This window comes from Bombus vosnesenskii, unplaced genomic scaffold (assembly GCF_011952255.1).
Source record: "Bombus vosnesenskii isolate JDL3184/JDL3185 unplaced genomic scaffold, Bvos_JDL3184-5_v1.1 scf7180000013395, whole genome shotgun sequence".
Classification (NCBI taxonomy): domain Eukaryota; kingdom Metazoa; phylum Arthropoda; class Insecta; order Hymenoptera; family Apidae; genus Bombus; species Bombus vosnesenskii.
In genome coordinates, this window is record NW_022883020.1 from 728,119 (window position 1) to 746,727 (window position 18,609).

Sequence of the window (18,609 nt, forward strand, 5' to 3'; positions counted from 1 at the left end):
TGATGTACGAATCTCACGAGGTTTCTCAGGTCCCTGATTACCAGAAACGTAGTTGTTGTCTACCTTCTCATTGCGTTCTGCTCGCAAATTAGACGATGTCTCGGGTACTTTGGTTTAGCACTTTACAACGATGCTAGAAAATTTGTTAAGCTGTAACTTACGCACTTAGCTAGGGACAATTTTATAATATCGTAAGTGAATAAGTTTCTTAACTGTATTTCTCCTGAAACATTTCGCTAATTCTATTTGTTTAATTCAAAAATTCTACGATCTCTCAAAATATCGTAGAATTATAGAAGAGATTGTAAAGTCTTAAAAGAATAATTTTCTACTCCTACAGCTTTAATGTCTTCGGTGATCTCCTCCTTACAAATTGTATACCTCAGTAACCCTACTGATCTTTGAAGCTATAATTCTATACCTCTACCAATCCCACGCTCCTAATAATTCTGTATCTAGACACTATGTGTATATTTTTCCCACTCACAAAATTCTTTAGCTCTTCCAACCAGTCTAATTTTATTTAATTCGATACTCATCGGCAAGCCACTTCTAACTCGCTTCTAAGTGATCATACTTAACCACTGAACCTTCCAATTCTATCGAATATCGAAGTAATGCCCATAAATATTCTTTTATGTACGTATATCAATTCTAATCTAATTTCAAATCATCATTTCAAATCCCAAATTTAATCCGCCCTCAATTCCACTTTATCCCAACCAACTAAAGCTTTCCGCAATTATACGGTCTAAAACCTTCGACTTTAATCGCAATCCGATCTAAATCCACAATTTACTCCTCTCTCAATTTCACTTTATTCCAACTAAAGCTTTCCGCGATTAAAGAATCTATATCGAAACCTTTACCTAATACCGAATTCCAAAATCCCTGCTTCTCAACTGCGTCTGAATCCAAATCTCAAATTGACTGCACTGTCCAGTCCACTTCGTTCCAAGCAACTAAAGCTTGCCACGATAAGAAACGATCTACAAACTTGAGATTTATTTACAATCTCCAAATCTCTGATCCTTTATCGCAATTCGATTCAAAGCTATCCTGACACATCCTGACGCGGACCTAGCCAAAACCTTCTTCATGAGCCCCGTCGCAGTATCTCGGGTCCCATCCTTCCGGTACAGGAGTGCATGGACCCCGTTGAAATGCCAAGGTCCTGCCAGCCGGGTAACCGAAGGGAGGGAGTATCCTTTTTCCTGGCGCGCTTCCCAGGCTACGTGGGTTCGCCGATCACCTCCTTGGCTCCCTCCAGATCGTGGCCAATCGTGGTCCACGTGGGAGGGGGCGGATGATTACCGCTATAAATGCTACCAACAGCCGTTCACCAGGAACACAAAACGTCGGGCCGGGCCGGGTTAACCGTGGCTGCAGCGGAAACAAGCGAGTACTGGTCACCAGCAGCGCTTTCAAAAAAAAAGAGGAAACAAGCTCAGAAGGATTTTAGAGAGAGGGATTATAGAGGGAAGAGAGGAAGAGAGAAAGATACTATGAGAGGATTGGTGAGTGTCCTGCTCGCGTGAGTGGATAGGGTGACGTGAAGAACAAAGGAAAGTGAAAGGTTAGGGTAGATCAGGTCGGTAGAGGCCCACGCGGAGCTTAGAGATACGATAGGAGCTAGAATGGGTTTAGGGTTTATAGATATGTTAAAGAGGAGTTTTCCAAGATTTTTGGAATGGCTTTTGTGATAAAATTTTTTTCAATTTCTCTTGGGGAGCGGCAAACTTCGTTAGGCACGCTTGAAGTTTTTGTTAAAATAATTGTATTTGAAATTTAGTTCGTTTGTAATTTGGGGAAACTGTAGCAGGACCGACTATCCTCCGGATCTCGATGATTTTCCGATGTTGTAGAAATGGATATTTTGAACAACTTTTTCTTATACACATAAGGGTTGAACACGCTTTTTAGTTACCGAAATATTCACAAAAAATAAAACGAAATATTCAGCCAGCCATTGGTAACTAACACAGACGCGTACGCTGCCATAGACGCTAAAATCTACGTAGTATTCTCTGTAATAGTAGCGACAGCCTTTTGCAAATGTCCCGGAAACTAAGGCCGACCGTCAGTAACATAGGTAGGAAAAAGTTGATCAAAATCATGCCCTCCACCACGTATTAAAAAATCGCCGAGATCAGAGAGGTTGAGTTCTATCTGTACTACAACATTCTCAAATTGTAAATTGTTCATTGGAAAATTTGAAAATCGCTAAATTCGCAAATGTTGAATTTCAAAATTTGTAACTTTCATTTCACGAATAAACAATGTTGAAACATACGAGACTAGACGATTGCGTTTCAAAGCTTATTTAGATCCATGGAAGGACAATTTTGTCCTGTATATAGCGAAATGTATAGAGGGGAATCATTATACCTAAACATGCTTTCTATCCAAGTACTAAAACGAGAGCAGAAGATCGTACTTAATTAAAAATTCTCAACTCGTATACATCCCTAATATGATATAACTTAATCTGTCGAATTAATTAGAAAATCTCACTTTGTTGTATCCAGAAAAATATAAATCAGCACAAAAATGTATTTTATTTTATTAATCATTTCGCAATTTCTTTTTGTACCTTCTTAACGTTCCTATTTCATTCTAGATCGTCTTAGTCGTTACGGTAGCGAGCTGCAGAGCCGGTTTCCTCGGCGCACCGCCCTCTTTCGTCGAGCCCCAGGTCCACCCTCAGCCAGGACCTCAAAGGTTCGCGCCTCCAGCACCGGTTGGCCAAGATGGGAACGTGATCGACACGCCAGAAGTCGCTCAGGCGAAGGCTGCACACTTTGCGGAATTCGCCAGAGCAGCGGCTAGAGCGGCGGAAGAAAGCAAGAATCAACCCCAGTCGTCTGAATACAATCCAGTACCGACCCAGCCGCATATCATTCCTGCTTCCTCGCCAAACCAAGGAGGTCAGCTTCCTGCGCCAAAGTATCATCAACCTGCACCAAACTATCATCAACCTGCTCCAGGTAAAATAATATTTATATTAATTCTGCTGTCCTCCTCGCTTCTTCTTCACTTTGTATCTCTTCAGATATCTTCCCTTTTTCAAGTATTTGTTCATAAAAAGCGTTGAATATACAAAAGGTACAAAAATTACACTGAATAGCCGAATGAAATATCTAATAAATTCTAGTAAATTCTAGTAACATCTATTGGGTATATGGACCGGAAGAAGGCAACGGTGTTAAGTAAAAAATCACAAGTAAAACTTTTCATTTTACCAACATTATCAAATAAGTACTGAGAAGAGCAACCACGAAAATTTTAGTTCTACCATGATTATATTTTTGGTATTTTTAACACCTTTAATAGATCATAAATAACAAATGGATATCCTTAATGTTCCTAATAAATTTGTAAACTGTGCACTCAAAAAGTCAACGACAAAAATTTCAGTTCCAGTATTTTTAATATTTCAAATAAGTTTTAACCACGTTTCTCTCATTTTTCAATTTTACTAATCGTGTATACTCACAAAACCAATCGTACAAATTCCAGTTCCAGCACCATCGTATAGTCAACCTAACCCGGCGTACCAGCCATATTATACCGGAAACACGAACTTCATTGGCCAACAAAGTTTCTCTACGAATACCGCTAGGTTTGCTCCAGCGCCTCTAGCCGAGGATGGAACCGTAATCGATACGCCGGAAGTGGCTGCTCTTAAGGCCGCCAGGTTGGCGGAACTGGCGGAGGCCGAAGCAAGGGCGTATAAATTTGCCCAGGAATACAAACCGGAAGTGCAAGGCCAAGGTACGTTCGCTCTGAGGGATTCTGCTTGAGGAGGAATCCGATATATTTGGAATATAATTGGACAAGATCGTTATGGAAACTAAAAACAGATAACTGGAAACTACTTTTGATTGTTAGTCTATGTTTTTGCAGATTTAATAGTTTCTTTCGTTTTAAGGTGCCCTTCTTTATTGAAAATATTCTTCCTTAAAATCTGAATGTTTTCTATTTACTAATTTATTACAGATATTAGAGGAGAATATTCGAAAAAATTCAGTAAATTTGAAGCCACTTCAACACGGACATAATAACTCCGAAGTTCCTTTATTATAATATTCTATAGTCTTTTTATCGTAAATCTTTTCGATATTTGTAGCATTCTCATTTTCTGTTCGTTTAATACAAAGCATTAATCCTTATACGATACTCAGTGAAGTATATATCGAAGGTATCTGATATAATGTGACTGAAGTAGTCTCACTGCTCAAATAAGAAATAACTAGTTTAATATACATAAATGGTAGATTATTTTGCCAATTATCTAAGTCAGACCTTTATGTAAAATATTTGAATGTAACGTGAGAATTTAGGATACACATAATGTTAAATATGCTTGAACAAAAATGATAACGATTCTTGTATGAAATAGCGTGTATAAGGATCGGATAGCGGGAAGAATGACACAAATGTATGTAAATCGTTTTGTTTCTTATTTCATGTAATGTATCTGATACATTGAAATAACGCAACGTTAAGCGTAACACATACATTAAAAAAAGTATGCCAGTGATGGGATAAAATAACGAGTATTGTGAAACAGAATAATTTTTAATCTAATTTCCTAACGTTTAATCTAGAGAATTAGAATAATTTGATTCACAAATGAATAATTCATTGATTCGTTAAGAATTATAAAGCAGGACAGAGCAAAAATATAGTTATTAAAAAATGTCTTACTTACAAAAGTCTGTTTCCAATAATTCCAACAAGAACTTTTTTCTATCGTAGCTTCGATACAATTTCGATGATGTAATATTTTCTGCAAATCGAATCGAGGAATTTCTATAGTCAGGAACGACTGAACTCTGACCAGTTATAAATACGTTCGTAACACCCTGATGCAACGTAAGAACCAACTGATTGCTCAACAAGTTAATCGTTCGATTGTTCCTGTGAGAATGGCCTGTATGGCCACTAATCGTTACGAATATAATCGTGACCCGGCCATTTCTCTTCTGGAATATCAAACAACGACGTCGTAGGTCAGGAACGAGTTTCACTCTAGTTATTCGAAACTGGTGCTTTGTAACAAGTAACTGACGTCGAAGATGACGAACTAATCGAGTACCATATTTTTCTTTTTCCAAGGAGAGAAAGAACCGTGCGAGAGATTGAACTAACGAGAATTAGAAAGCAACCAGCTATTTTTAAATAAACCATTTTTATTGTCTCGATCTCTTTAAATGGACGCTTGCATCATTAATAACGAAGGGGAAAGGTCAGACAGGAACCGGTTCCTCTTGTCCCGATTCGTTCGACTGCCGATCCTAAAGCAAATTGGAACTGATTAAATGACTCGTGTGAATAAATCACGAAAAGGAATTTTAAGCTTCCTTGACATGTCACCTTGATCGATTTTTTAAGCCTTGGTTGCTATAATTTGCACCTTTTAATTGGAAGATCGACAACTGCAGATATACAGTGTAACGGTAAAAATCGATATTTTCTGCTCTTCCTCAACCTCATCGAGGAATATGGTAAAGCATTATAATATTTATTTGGACGACTTACCGACTATTAATTGTTATCATTTTCGAATAATTACTTTTATGTTATCAGAATAATAATAGAATCGATCACAAATTATCGGATCTACAAGTTTCTAATAACTTGTCTCCGTCCATAGAAAAGAGAAATAAACAGGTTTATTTCAAATTTTTCACCAGATCAAGAATCGATAATAGACAATTGCATCGTTTCTTACTTCCTTTCAGTTTATGCTGGTCCAGCAGCTCCAGCTCCATACAACGCTCAATATGGTGCTCCTGCTGCACAAGTATTTCCTGGCGCAGCACCATCGTATCCTGCTCAAGGTCAACCTGCGTTCGGCACGCCTGCTTTCCATCCCCAGAACTACCAATCGTAACAATTCGGTGCTTACTAAATTCATAATCAAGACGTATCTATATATAATTTAGGCAAATAAATTACTTCCCCTCCTTTTTTTTTTTAAACTTGTCATTCTTATTCCCTTTCCTTCGTTCCTTCGTTTGTATTTATTTCATTTTTTTGCACCTTATCGGAGAAATTTCCTTAAGTTGCTTCTAATTGACTTTGGTTTTTACTTTTTTTTCGGAGAGAAAAAGAATTAACGAATATTAATAACAGATGTTGACAGATCCCTAAACATTTCCAAGTTTAAGGGATGTTCCCTAAAAGTATGTTTAATGGATTTGTATTATTTGCTTGTTCTTTCTATTTTTTTTTTCTTTAATAAGATTGAAGTTGGAAGTTTTTAAGTTTTTCAAAGTTTTGGGGAAGCTCTTTAAAATTATTTTTCGAGAAACCTGTGTCTTGCTTCTCTAGAAAAATGAATATAGTTAAAAATATCAGAAAATTCCAATGCTTCTACTCCGACGGTTTAGTTTCAAGTTTTATCGTAAAACGATTTACCTTTAGATAATGTTTCTATAGAAGCGACTCGCTCAGTTGCGAATATTTTTACCGCAAACGATAACGGTTTCTTTCTTTCGTTATCTAAGATTCCATTACTTACATAAATACTATGTAAATATATATCATAGTAATTGTTAATTGAACAATTTAATTAACTATCCAATTCTAGAAACTATATATTATTAATTCACATTTATCGCTTAATAGAAACAGTCAGATTTTGCCGTAATACGATTAAAAAAATCGGCTCTTGCATTTCAGATATTTAATGAATTTGTATCATATAGGTTAACGCGCAGTTCTTGGCCAAGAAGCGGCCAAACCAATGCGCCGAACGAATGACCAAGGAGTATTATTTAGTCGTCAGAAACCACGAGTTAACCTACATTCGATTTCGCTATGCATTGCGGTTAACGTAATCCAAGAATCAGAAAGATCTCCTCACTTCGATCCCGGGTTAGCGAGAACGTGTCCTCATGGCCATTTCACGTTTATTTTATTTATATTATTATTATTACTGTTATCGATTATTATTGGCCAGGCGAAAGTAAGAAGAAACACAAAAGACAAACATTTCAAAATGTCGCGATTTTGATTAAAATTCGCGGAGATATGTTCAGATTTTCTGTCAGACATTATCGTAACGATTGTCTCGTAGGATTGCGATCTCTTTGCACGCACGATTTCACGCGAAAAGAAGCGATCGCCGAAAAAAGTTTCGCCATTAGAATAAAAGAACGATGTAGTTGGTTGATCGACGAGAATGTGTTTTGTGGCGTTGGCGGCTTCTCAAAGAACCGATCCAGACTTTCACATCGCTCGCTGAATTCTCAGCGACAAATCTGGCACCCTATTTTCATCCATTTTGGCGTTTTATCGCAATTCGTCAAAATTCATTCGTTCGTCGATTACGATTACTGTATAAATTTATCTATTTATTTATCTTTAAGATATACTCGAGTGAAACGTCACTAAAAGGGAACGATAGTAGATAAATCTCTAAATTCATGACCAACTGACTAATAATCGAGAACCAGATAACTTTACGAAGAAATAACGAGAAATTTCGTCGAAATACGGTTACCAGCTGGTTACGAACTACCTTCAGACCGTAATCCTTGCGACATAGGTCACATCGGTGTACGAAACACGCGAGAAGAAACCTACCGAGGAACGTGGAGTCGTTCCTCCTGAACAAACTCAAGCATCGTGATTCGTCGCTCTCGAAAAGGTCAAGAATTGTAACTTGCTCGAATCGAGCACGTGGACGCATTGACTGGCAATTGAATCATTAATTGTAATTTGAAATAATTGTACGTAAAATAGATTTCAATAATGTTGCAATAACTTGGCGAGATGTGATTATCATTTATAATTGGAAATGCAGAAGGAACTTTATTATTTTTGCAGTAGGAAGATAGACGAATTTGATATTATCGGTGAATTTTAATCAGGCACGATCTAATCACGCGTTACTTGTTAGAGGACCCTGTTTGCGTAAAAGTTTGCGCAACTGTTTCTTGAAGTTATCGACCGAACTATATCGCGTTACGGTGTAAACAGGGAATCTGAATCGACGTTAATTAACCAAACGAGGTCAGCATTCTAATTTACCTGCACGTGTAATGCGTAATTACAAGAACGAACCGTTGCATGGCAAACACTTTTGTGTAAACACTGATCTATCTTATCATCAGTACAAAATTATTACCACTTGTTACTTTTTCTTTTATTCTATTTGTTATTTTATTGACATATGTGTGACATTTATATATACTGTATGTAAAACATAATATACGTAACATTTTTGCTTTCGTTTCAACAATTCATTTATTTTTAGAAAATACACCTGAAGATTAATATATAGTCTATGTATACAATTAATTGTAATTAAAATATAATTAATATATCTATAAATGTTATATATATAATACATTATAAGAAAAATTTAAATTAATTGTTACCTTTGTTTTTATATATAAATTTAATATTCAGTAAATATTTTATGGGCAAATGAATATTTCAATATTTTAGCAGATACTACGGAAATTCGTTTACTGTGCGACGGTTTAAACGGACATCGATGGTCAAAGTGTAATCTTGGCCACTGTTTATAAGGGAACAGGAGCTCATCGTTGATAGAGGACTGCCTTGAAAGGATCACTGGATCACTAGGAGGATCTATGATCCCGTCCAGTCGTCCGTGAATCGGGCATGTGTCGAAAACCACAGAAAAGTTCTGCTTAAGTTGCGGCGAAGGGGTTGAGATTGCAACTCGTGAGAACTGGCCTCGAAAAGTTGAGAAGAAACATCAGGGACGTTTGAGGACGGCTTTAAAACTTGATCATCTTTTTTCATCGATAGAACATGCAATTTTTCACTTCCTTGTTTATCTATACAGCGGACTTGTTATGCGACGAACGGCAATTTCGAAGTTTGGAATATTTAAAATATTGAAACGAGGGAAGAAACGGTAAGGGAAGAAGAGAAAGAAAGTTAAATATTCCAACGTTAAATAATACCACAACTAGGAATTCCAGAATTAAATATCGCGTAATTAAACACTTCAAGATTAAATTTTTCGTGATTAAATAGTTCCAAGATTAAATATGTTGGGCTAAAAATATCCCAAAATCAGCAGATTTCTACACCAAATATTCCGAAATTAAAAATTCCAGAATTGTACAAGACAAAAGAATAATACGCACCAACTTCTTCCTCGTCAGTGACACTTTACTTCTTCGATAATTCACCGCAGCTTTCGACAGCTTTAACTTCCACACAGACGCGTCTAGCGGGATCGCCGTTCACGTTTATGTCATTAGCAAGAAAACAATTAAGGTATCGTTTTTCATGTCAGGTGTTGATCATCGTAACGTGGTTTACTCACATGATCGACGCCGCGATGCTATAAAAGCTAGATCGTTCGATCGAAGTAGCCACACTCGTAATCGAGACGTCCGTTTCGTGGCCGGTGGTGTCCAGCAGCATGAGCTTGCTCGTAAGTGTGATTTCGTCCAGGAAAAAGTTGTTTCGTTGTCGTCGTTGAACGTTGATTGAGAAAAAAGAAATCGGAAAAAGATCGAACTAGTCACAGAAGTCGTAAAATTTAAACTTTTACGGCTACATTTAATTTTGTACAAAATCAAAATCAGATTTCATCCGTTAGAAAATCAATATCTTAAATGAAGTTTTAGTTACAAAGTGTTCGTCGAACTTCGCTTCCGATTGAGCTTAGATAAATCATTATTGGAAATTCTATCAAGATTCAACCGAAACTAATATCAGTAATAAATCTGGAATAATCTATATTAGAGCTTGAATCGTAATCTCAATTTGAGAGGAACCGATTTAAAATTTAATCGGAAAGATATTGTAATCTCAGTAAAAGGAGGAAATCTAGGGAACTATTTCGAGCTTATTAAATTAATCGAAAAACGTCAATCAACAATCGAAGTTATCTTCGTTTCACTTTCAAAAATTAAATTCCAAATTACTGTAAGATATCAAGTATTTTTATAAATTAAATTAAATCAATATTCCTTACCTTTTATCTATTTCCAAGCCAATCCTTCTTTAGTTTTCAATTCTAATCTTCGAATCTAATTTCCAATACTTTTGACGCACTGTGAGGTCCAATTGCGGGGAAAAATTGTACAAAATCCGATCGACTTTTTCAGATAATTCTGGCCGCATTAGTGGCGTCAACGATCGCCAAGACTTACGAACAGAGAGAGTACTATCAATACAGAGGTCCACCGGCGCCATTAACCAGCGATGGGATGGTGATGGACACGCCGGAAGTGGCCCATGCAAGAGCTGCCCATCTAGCGTTACACGCTGAAACGATAGCTAGATTAAGAAAAGCTCAGAACGATTACGAAACGTACGAGAACAACGAAATGTACATGCCTCGGATGATGGACCCCATGGAGGTTATTACGCAGAAACGACAAAGACAGAGGACGTTCGTGCCTTTGGAGAATGACGGGCGCGCCATGGAAACCTGTAAGACTTGCAGTATACCCCAGGTAAATTAAATTATTTGTTATCAAGTTTGAGAATTTAAAGAAACTAGAAATAACGAGCAGAAGAAATTTTCATCTAACATGCATCGCTGGAGAAATTTCAATTTCAGAATTTTAAACACCGAAAAATTACGAATAGAAGAATTTTAAATTTAATGCTGAATTTCAAATTATTCGTTTTGTTACGTTTATATATTACATATACCTTTAAAAAGTCCTAAAATTTCAATCTTTTCTCAAATGAAAAAGTCACAAAAACTCCTAGATTACTAATTATTAATTTCTACATACAAACCTTGCTCTGATTTTCAAGATGACAGAAGCAAAAATCCCGCATGTAGCAACGCATGCGAGAGCAGCCTCAAAGGCATCCGAATTTTATGAATTCGACGTCTTTGACGGACGAAAAAATTTGGTTTACCTTGCTCCTATCGGACTGACGTATAAACACACGCCAACGATAGGTTATCGGGGACCATTGGCGCCCCTGGGACCGGATGGCCGTGTGATAGACACACCGGAAGTAACGAGGGCACGCGAGGCTCATATGAAGGCGCATGCTCGCGCTGTGGCGCTTTCAACGCAAAACGATCTTTACTACTGACCAATAAAATAGGATCTCTCTTTGTTTATTCCGTGAGATTTGGGTAAACGGACATGTACGATACGTTAAACGATTAACTTTGGTATTTTTGTTTAAAATTAAGAACGATGAAAAAATCCAATACTCCGTTTTTTGAAGAGTTGTAATATTTTGAAACCGAATTTTGACATTTCTGTTTCAAGCTAAGGACGATGAATATATTATAAAGTTATATACATGTACTGTACTTGAGTGAAGAAAATTGCGCGTGTCACCCAGTTTTCTTCTCAAATCGTTCGACTTTCTGTCAAACTGTACGCATTCGTTCTACGAGAATCGCACAATGTAACTTTTCGCAGCAATGAGAGCACCGTTTGTATTGTACCTGATTTTTTACATTTAACATCGTTTTGGACTTTGATTTTCGTTTGTTCGGCAGTTTGACAACGAAAACAACCTACGCACTTTTTGTAAATAATGTTACCAATGCACACACTCAACCCTACATATACGTAATATTAATTAAAACGAATCATTTTATATGAAATAACGATTTCTTTTTATCTCACATTGCCATTGCTGCAATTCGAATTTTATTGCCATATGATTGTTACTAATGATTAACAATAGGTGATTTTAACAACGTCTAGATTCTAAGCCAATAGTAATAACTTATGATAGTCGTAGGAGGTTAAGATACTTATGTGAAATGAATTTTACGTTGATTAGAAAATCTCTCTCTTACCACCAAAGTGTATTCTGTATTTTTTATTATCTTTCCTGTGAAATAAAATATGAATATGGTTCTAATATTGTCTATTCTCCGTTTTTTTCTCCTTTCCTACTTCAAATTAGAATATGCATTAACGTAGAACATAGAATAGGGAATATAATTAATTAATATCAAACTGACAACAACTTTTCTCCTCCGAAATCTACGGAATCCACGACCGAATTAAAAAATTAAAGCACATCAGATATAATTCGCAATTTACCCAATTTTTTCGCGCAATAACACGCTTAAAACTGAATTTAAACAATGGGCTCCACCCGGTTTCATAAAGTTCACGAAACTCGATATCGTAATAATATATAACTGAATTCCGGTTAATGTCAGGGAACTCTTATCGTCTAGAATTTACATTACGCAAGATGCATACAGGTCAAGCTGGGAGCGCTCTTCCTTTCCATTTCTCATTGGACGACGCCTACCTGCTCGCTTATTTACCTACATTCGAGCATGAGTAATCCGGCACAGTATGGCGTGGGATGACAGAATAAGAGCACGGTGTGCCCACGTGACATATTCGAAAAAATTAGATTTCTTTTCTTATTATGAATTTGAAAAAGTAGACAGAGACAGAGAGACGTACGAGAGATGCGCATCGAACCTTTCAAACCTCGAACAATATACGAATATGTCTTTAAATTCCTTTTAAACTTTAGCGATATAATCACGCCACGGAGTGTTGCCTCGGTGAAAAATCTCAAGATGTCCCATGTAATACACGTACGCGTAATATGTTCACGAAAGAAAGATTCTTAAAACGTTTAAATACATTCGTGAGCCATTGCATTTCCTCGGTAATATCGAATACATGTGCACAATTTTTCACTGCTTGATCGATTAAAAACATTGCACCGTTCTAACAATCTCGCCAAACTATTTACTGTCATCTAAACTTAACTCGATGCCCAGTGACCCGTAATTCACCACTATGTTTGCACACAATCTATTAAAAATCCATCCTTCCGAACAATCGTCTAATCTCCTGGCCAGCTACCTGGTCGGGGGAACAGGAAATCTCGACCTTCCACGCCCCAAACGTTCACTTCCTTATGCAGCCAACTCTCGATTTCAATATCCATCGTGTTTAAACAGTCAATTACGCGCGATCACTGCGATAACAATGCCGATCCAGATCTAGAAAACGAATCCACGAACGGTGTCTGCTACCGGTACACTTCGCCTTGCACTTATCCGGCAGACACCATGGAACCGGTTCTGTCCGTGACTCGGCTAACGTGTATCCTAGACGCTGGCACCAGCAAGGACGTGTTTGATCGAGCTTGACGAGGTATGCATTAGGATTTAGGGGCAGAAAAATTGCCACCGTGTTGTTCCTTAATGGGATTTATATCGATAGGGTCGTTGAGGTGCACCTGCGATCGTATGAAACGATAATAGGGTGCTAAGGTGAGAGTTGGAGGTGGATTTACGAGGTTGGCGCGAGTTTGGAGACGTTGGAGGGAATACGGTTGGTTTGTGAAAATGGAAATGAAAATTGGTTGGGTTTGCTATATGCGAATAGTCGATTTGAAGTTATCGTAACGGGAGAGCGTTCTTTTTATGCAATTTTGTGGATTTAAAGTAAAATTGAGCTAAATTTACTTGGATTTGAGAATGTCGAATCTATTTTGCTTGGTCTTGCCGATTTCTACTTTCTGTTAAGTTTAGTTCAAACCTGGGGCTTTGTCACGGATTTCAGATTTCAATTGCGGAGAATCTAATTTGGTTTGTGTAAGTTTGGGGATATCGAAGTGTACCTTGGTACTTTTACGAATTTAGGTTGAATTTGATTGGAACTTTTTTATTGATTCAATTAATTAACTAGAAAATAAATTACCCAAATGGAGTTTTACATTAAAGAAATAGCGAACACAAATAAAATATTTTAATTTTCTATCTCTAAGTCATATATCTTAGTTACTAAAAACTAGTAAATCGCTTTGCATCCTGGTTGCAGCACCCATAAGTTTGCCTTTAGTGCCCTGAATAAACTAATCGACACTGCGTCCTTTTCACGCCCGTGTACACGTGTTAGACTTCACTGTGCAATCAGATTTGCGTGTAGTCGCTCAAACTCTAACACGTTTTCACTGCCGTGTGTTCTGAGCCGAGCACGAATCAATCTGATTCGTGTCACGGGCGTGTTAGTCGACCACACGTGCCTGTTCTCTGATTATATATTCGATTATGTCAGTGTCGTACAACTTTTAAACAGTTCTTAACCGTCTACCATCGTTTGACTATTTTATGAATAATTTTATGGCTACTTATTTCCCAATAACATACCACTGCATTCTGTAAATGTCTTTTTCTTTCAAAAGAATGAAATATTACATTTCGATTCTTGTTAATAATTTCAATTCCTCTTAGATTACTCTTATTTTAATCTTTAATCGCCGTTTTAATAATTTGATCACTGTTTTATAATTTCATAACTGTTTTATTATTGAATGACCGTTTGCATAAATTGGTAACTCTCTTATAACTTAATAATTGTTTTTATAATTTATAGTCACAACTAGTTCAATTAATTTAACTTTCCAAGATATTCGAGAAATCGATTAATATACCAGAAAGTGAAACACAATTAAAAAATATAAGCATTTTGAAACGCAATAAAAATTTTCTTGCAATTAAGAAGAGCGACTTTTTAATCTTGCTTGTTTCAGCAAAACATTTCGCTGCATTTTATTCGTTTCATTCGTGTTACAATCGTTTCTCCGTTATGTACACGCACGATAATTTACAAATGTATATGTATCGCTGTAATTATTTAAAAAAAAAAAAAAGAGAGGGAAAACACGATAGCATTGAATAATATCTATGAATAGTTCACGTGCAAAGGTTAATTCTCACGCAAACGCAAACTTTCCTTGACTAACGAGTGCGAAAGCGATGAAGAGATCACCTTGAAGAGGAATGTGACAAGAGGACATTTTTATCTCGATAATATCTGTAACGGTACAGACCACCGTTATTTCATTTCCATTCGACGATAAACACACGTGTCGATTTCGCTTTCCGTGCACATTTGCATACATCGTTTCTCAAAGTTCGACAACAATTTTTCACTTGCATTTAACTGTATTAAAAGTGTACGAAACTTGTACGAAATTCTATTAAGCAAACTTATCGTCTCTGTAATATGATCTGATGAGTCGATAATTTCTAATCAGTAACGATACTAAAATTCGTTGAGATCCGGGCGAAAAACAGACGATCAAGAGGTAGATGAAACACAGAATCACAGAAAAGGGAGAGAGCTAGAAGGAAGAGAGCTTAAAGATACGGAAGACGTTATAGAAAAATTCCGAGAGAAATATTTCGTTGATTGTCGAAGTGAAAACTCATTGGAGGTAGTTGAAATTCGACGACTCAAGGGGATTTTTTTTCAAATTCTCTCGAATCATCGATAACAATGGGCGAATGTGAATATTTTCTGTCAGCTTGATTCTTCTTCTGCGGCGATCAACGCCGGTTTAATAGTGATTCCAATTGTTGCCAGCATTCCAGGAGGGATTCCAGGGAGCACCCGCAGGATTCCATGACGGATTAGGAGCAGCTGGACCGGCTGGAGCTTTTTGAGCCTCCGCATTGTATAAGGAGAAGTGGACTGCCTTTGCTTGCTGCACTTCCGGTGTGTCTACCACGCGGCCGTCTGGTCCGAGAGGAGCTGGTGGTCCGCTGGAAAATAAATTAATTTTCTTAATAATAATAGTACGTAGGACAAGACGATGTAACAAGGAACAAGAGTTGAATGAAACTTCAAACCAATTCCATATTTAAAATAATAGTCACGCTAGAATTTTATACTCGCTTAGTGCAAAGTAGAATATGTATTTGTTCGTATAATAAAGCAATACTATAATATTCTAACTAAAGTTTGATTTCTATAGAAAATTCCAATTTTCAAATGGCCAGAAACAAGAATATCTGAATTTTTTCACTGTCTTCCTACTTCCTCTTCCTAATAGTAGAGAATATATATATATTTTTATATATATATGTATATATATATAGAAAGAGAGAGAGAAATTCCTGTTCTATGAGACAATATGCAAAACCTGTAATGCGGAGCATAGCCTCCAGGTGCGTAGGAACCAGCAGGGCCGGGGTAAGGACCGGCAACCCCAGGTCCCTTGGGTGCCCTCGCATTTGCATCAGCCAAAGCAGCTAAATGAGCTGCTTTCAATTGAGCAACTTCTGGAGTATCTACAACTCGTCCATCTGCTCCTAATGGGGCTGGAGCCGCGTGACCACCATAGGCTCCTCCGTACCACTGTGGCGCACAGTAGGCCACGTTCAAAATAATAGAAATCAGAATCTGAAAGAAAGCGAAATTCACTTATAGAATACATATATTTTTATTTTGACTTTTTACCCTGAGAAACATGTGCTATCTAAATTCCCCCTAACAAGAAACTGAAGCACGTACGCTTCAAAATAAATCTCCGAAAGAAAGGAAAAAGAAAGGAACGTCAAATTGCGTTAGAAAAGAAAGAATGAAACAAAATTCTCAAAAATATATCCGAGTCTGCTTGAAAAAGCGTACAAAAAATAATCACTTTCCACGATGATTCCCACCAAAAACACACATACGCATTTTTCAAAAGAAAAATCCCTGTAAGAAACGAAATGCAGGTGTAAAATTTCAATCAAACAGACAAACCAAAAAGTGAATGCTCAAACCCATCGAAAAGCAATGCAAAAAACATTCGAGCCTTCCAAAGTCATTTGTACCAGAAATTCAACTAAAATTAAAGATAAAAAATTACGTAATACTCACAATATATCGGAACATGTTGTCGAAGCTCAGCGCAGGTCGATCCAGCGACTATCGACAGAGCTTGTGATCCGCATTATGACTTCCACAATCTGCTATCGTCGAATTTATAGGGGTACAGGGCGTCGTCGCGTGCCCCACCCCGTGCGCGACAACGGGGTATACAACCACACCCAGAAAAATGCTCTGCTTTAAACGTTGCCTTGCCCAGCTCTGTAACATTTACCAGCCATTAACAATGACACCGTGTGTCCCGTAACCTCGTCAGGAATAAAACTTGCCTCGACGCGACGCTATGCGCGAGACGTGGACACGCACGTCATCGCGGATGCAGTCACAACGTTCTCGATACATTTTCAATAAAGTGGCCACCAAATTCATGGAATATGTCATTTAAAAATTGATTAATTTCGTTGCTTACGATTGTTGTGTAGTTGAATTAATCTTATTATTAGATCGACATATATATTTTTCCTTATTTTTATGGGAAAAAAGTTTAAAATGCTTGATGTAATAATCGAACAAATTATACGAGGATATCGATAAGTATCGTAGAATTTTTTCAATATCTTTGGGAGCTTGGGGAACAATGAAAAAAATGGCGATGAAAACTCTATTGAGTCTGACTGGAGACTTTGACGCTCGCACAAGCACGAAAGTTACGGCTACAAATGAATTGGAGACTCCAACGCCCGCATAGGAAGATACACGTCGAGAATCGTAGAGTATCATTTTCAAGCATTTACTTTGAATTTGCGAAGACATATCTAAAGAATTCCCGTCTCCAAGAAATTTGTTCTGCTGTTATTAAACTTTTCTTTTATCACGAATCGTATTCTGCACGATTCATAATTATTCCGAAAAGTACCAGGCATGTAAATATGAAACCGGAATTTTTGTATAGAAAATACACGTTTACTGTATAAAAATGATTAAAAATATTTTATTCGAAGTATTGCCCATCGCTAGCTATACATTTTTCCCACCTGTCTGGCATTTGGCGGATGCCACGCCAAAAGAACTGTCGCTCTTTTGAGGCAAACCAGTCATCCAGCGATTTTCGTACATTTTCGTAAGAAGTGAAGTGCTGGTCAGAAAGTGCGTGTCCCATCGATTGGATTTCGTCAAGAAATGAACACTGTTTTTATCGTATAACTGATTCTACTAAGCAAAATTAATTTTGTACAATTATCTTAGCATTGCAATGTTCTGTAATATTTTGATTTCCTCGTGCTTTCTGTATCTTCTGTATCCACACATAGTTTCTTAATATTTCACGGGAAATCGAAAAATCTGAAAGGTATTTCTATCCTAATTTCCAAAGAATGACAGAATGGGCAATTACAAAAACAGGTATAGTTTGCATAGGTACGTAACACGAGGCGACAACGTGTTTCAGAAGCATTTCACTCTCTATATCCTCCGAGCGATATTTCATCGTGTGCCCACAGCAAGTGGACGAAACGAATTCCATCGATCGTCGCCCATTCCGTGTTCACCCACCTCTTACGATCCCGCGTGTTGTCACGCGGCGTCACAACCGGTGCATTGGGTTCTTTACTCCAAGCTTTTTTCTCCCCTTCTTTCTTTCTTTCTTTTGAAATAACGAACCGAGTTGCGACAGTTGGTGCCGGTTCAAAGACCACCATCGCGCATTGTTCGCGTGCTGACCTGAGCGGAACTGCGCGAGCTTGTCGCCAACGCTTTGATAACGACAGACAAACGTGGTCGGGACGTGCCATGCCGAACACCAGTTTCTTACGCAGTATATAATTAAATCAAAATGAGAGAGAGAGAGAGAGAGAGAGCTTGTTATAAATTTAATTATTTCATAAAGGACAATAGACAACACCTGGTAATTGCTTATTATTGCAAGTGAAAACAAATTATACTGTTTTCTTAGATCATTGCAAAAAATGTTTCCATATACAAATTTTGATTAAAATCTGTTTTTACATTTTTATAATCCGATTCGCCTCGGTCTACCCTAATTAAT

At 37.3% G+C, this 18,609-nt stretch overlaps 3 protein-coding genes across 3 annotated transcripts; 2 read left to right on the plus strand and 1 right to left on the minus strand.

The window, feature by feature from the left end:
- Window positions 1-1,319: 1,319 nt before the first annotated feature.
- Window positions 1,320-5,981, plus strand: LOC117237647 (pupal cuticle protein-like). The gene is made up of 5 exons (XM_033501817.1): window positions 1,320-1,460; window positions 1,491-1,517; window positions 2,621-2,987; window positions 3,520-3,774; window positions 5,748-5,981. Exons 1-5 carry the CDS (start codon window positions 1,323-1,325, stop codon window positions 5,897-5,899), a joined length of 939 nt encoding a protein of 312 aa, XP_033357708.1. The 5' UTR covers window positions 1,320-1,322; the 3' UTR covers window positions 5,900-5,981.
- A 3,367-nt stretch (window positions 5,982-9,348) lies between these two features.
- Window positions 9,349-11,835, plus strand: LOC117237642. Its single transcript, XM_033501809.1, has 3 exons — window positions 9,349-9,430; window positions 10,110-10,460; window positions 10,771-11,835. Exons 1-3 carry the CDS (start codon window positions 9,419-9,421, stop codon window positions 11,059-11,061), a joined length of 654 nt encoding a protein of 217 aa, XP_033357700.1. The 5' UTR covers window positions 9,349-9,418; the 3' UTR covers window positions 11,062-11,835.
- Window positions 11,836-14,463: 2,628 nt separating this feature from the next.
- Window positions 14,464-16,717, minus strand: LOC117237645 (cuticle protein 2-like). Its single transcript, XM_033501814.1, has 3 exons — window positions 16,617-16,717; window positions 15,895-16,154; window positions 14,464-15,514 (listed from the first exon to the last, which is right to left on the minus strand). The coding sequence occupies exons 1-3, from the start codon at window positions 16,629-16,631 to the stop codon at window positions 15,310-15,312; spliced, it is 480 nt and encodes a 159-aa protein (XP_033357705.1). The 5' UTR covers window positions 16,632-16,717; the 3' UTR covers window positions 14,464-15,309.
- Window positions 16,718-18,609: the final 1,892 nt, after the last annotated feature.

Bases quoted from the DNA above. Each gene is read 5' to 3' on its own strand.
- LOC117237645 (XM_033501814.1), bottom strand. The intron at 15,515-15,894 runs GTTTTGCATATT...TTTATTTTCCAG, and splicing joins GGCTATGCTCCGCATTACAG to CGGACCACCAGCTCCTCTCG.
- LOC117237642 (XM_033501809.1), top strand. The intron at 10,461-10,770 runs GTAAATTAAATT...CTGATTTTCAAG, and splicing joins AGACTTGCAGTATACCCCAG to ATGACAGAAGCAAAAATCCC.
- LOC117237647 (XM_033501817.1), top strand. From the start codon at position 1,323: ATGCTACCAACAGCCGTTCACCAGGAACACAAAACGTCGGGCCGGGCC. The intron at 1,461-1,490 runs AGAGAGAGGGAT...GGGAAGAGAGGA, and splicing joins AACAAGCTCAGAAGGATTTT to AGAGAGAAAGATACTATGAG. The intron at 1,518-2,620 runs GTGAGTGTCCTG...ATTTCATTCTAG, and splicing joins AAGATACTATGAGAGGATTG to ATCGTCTTAGTCGTTACGGT.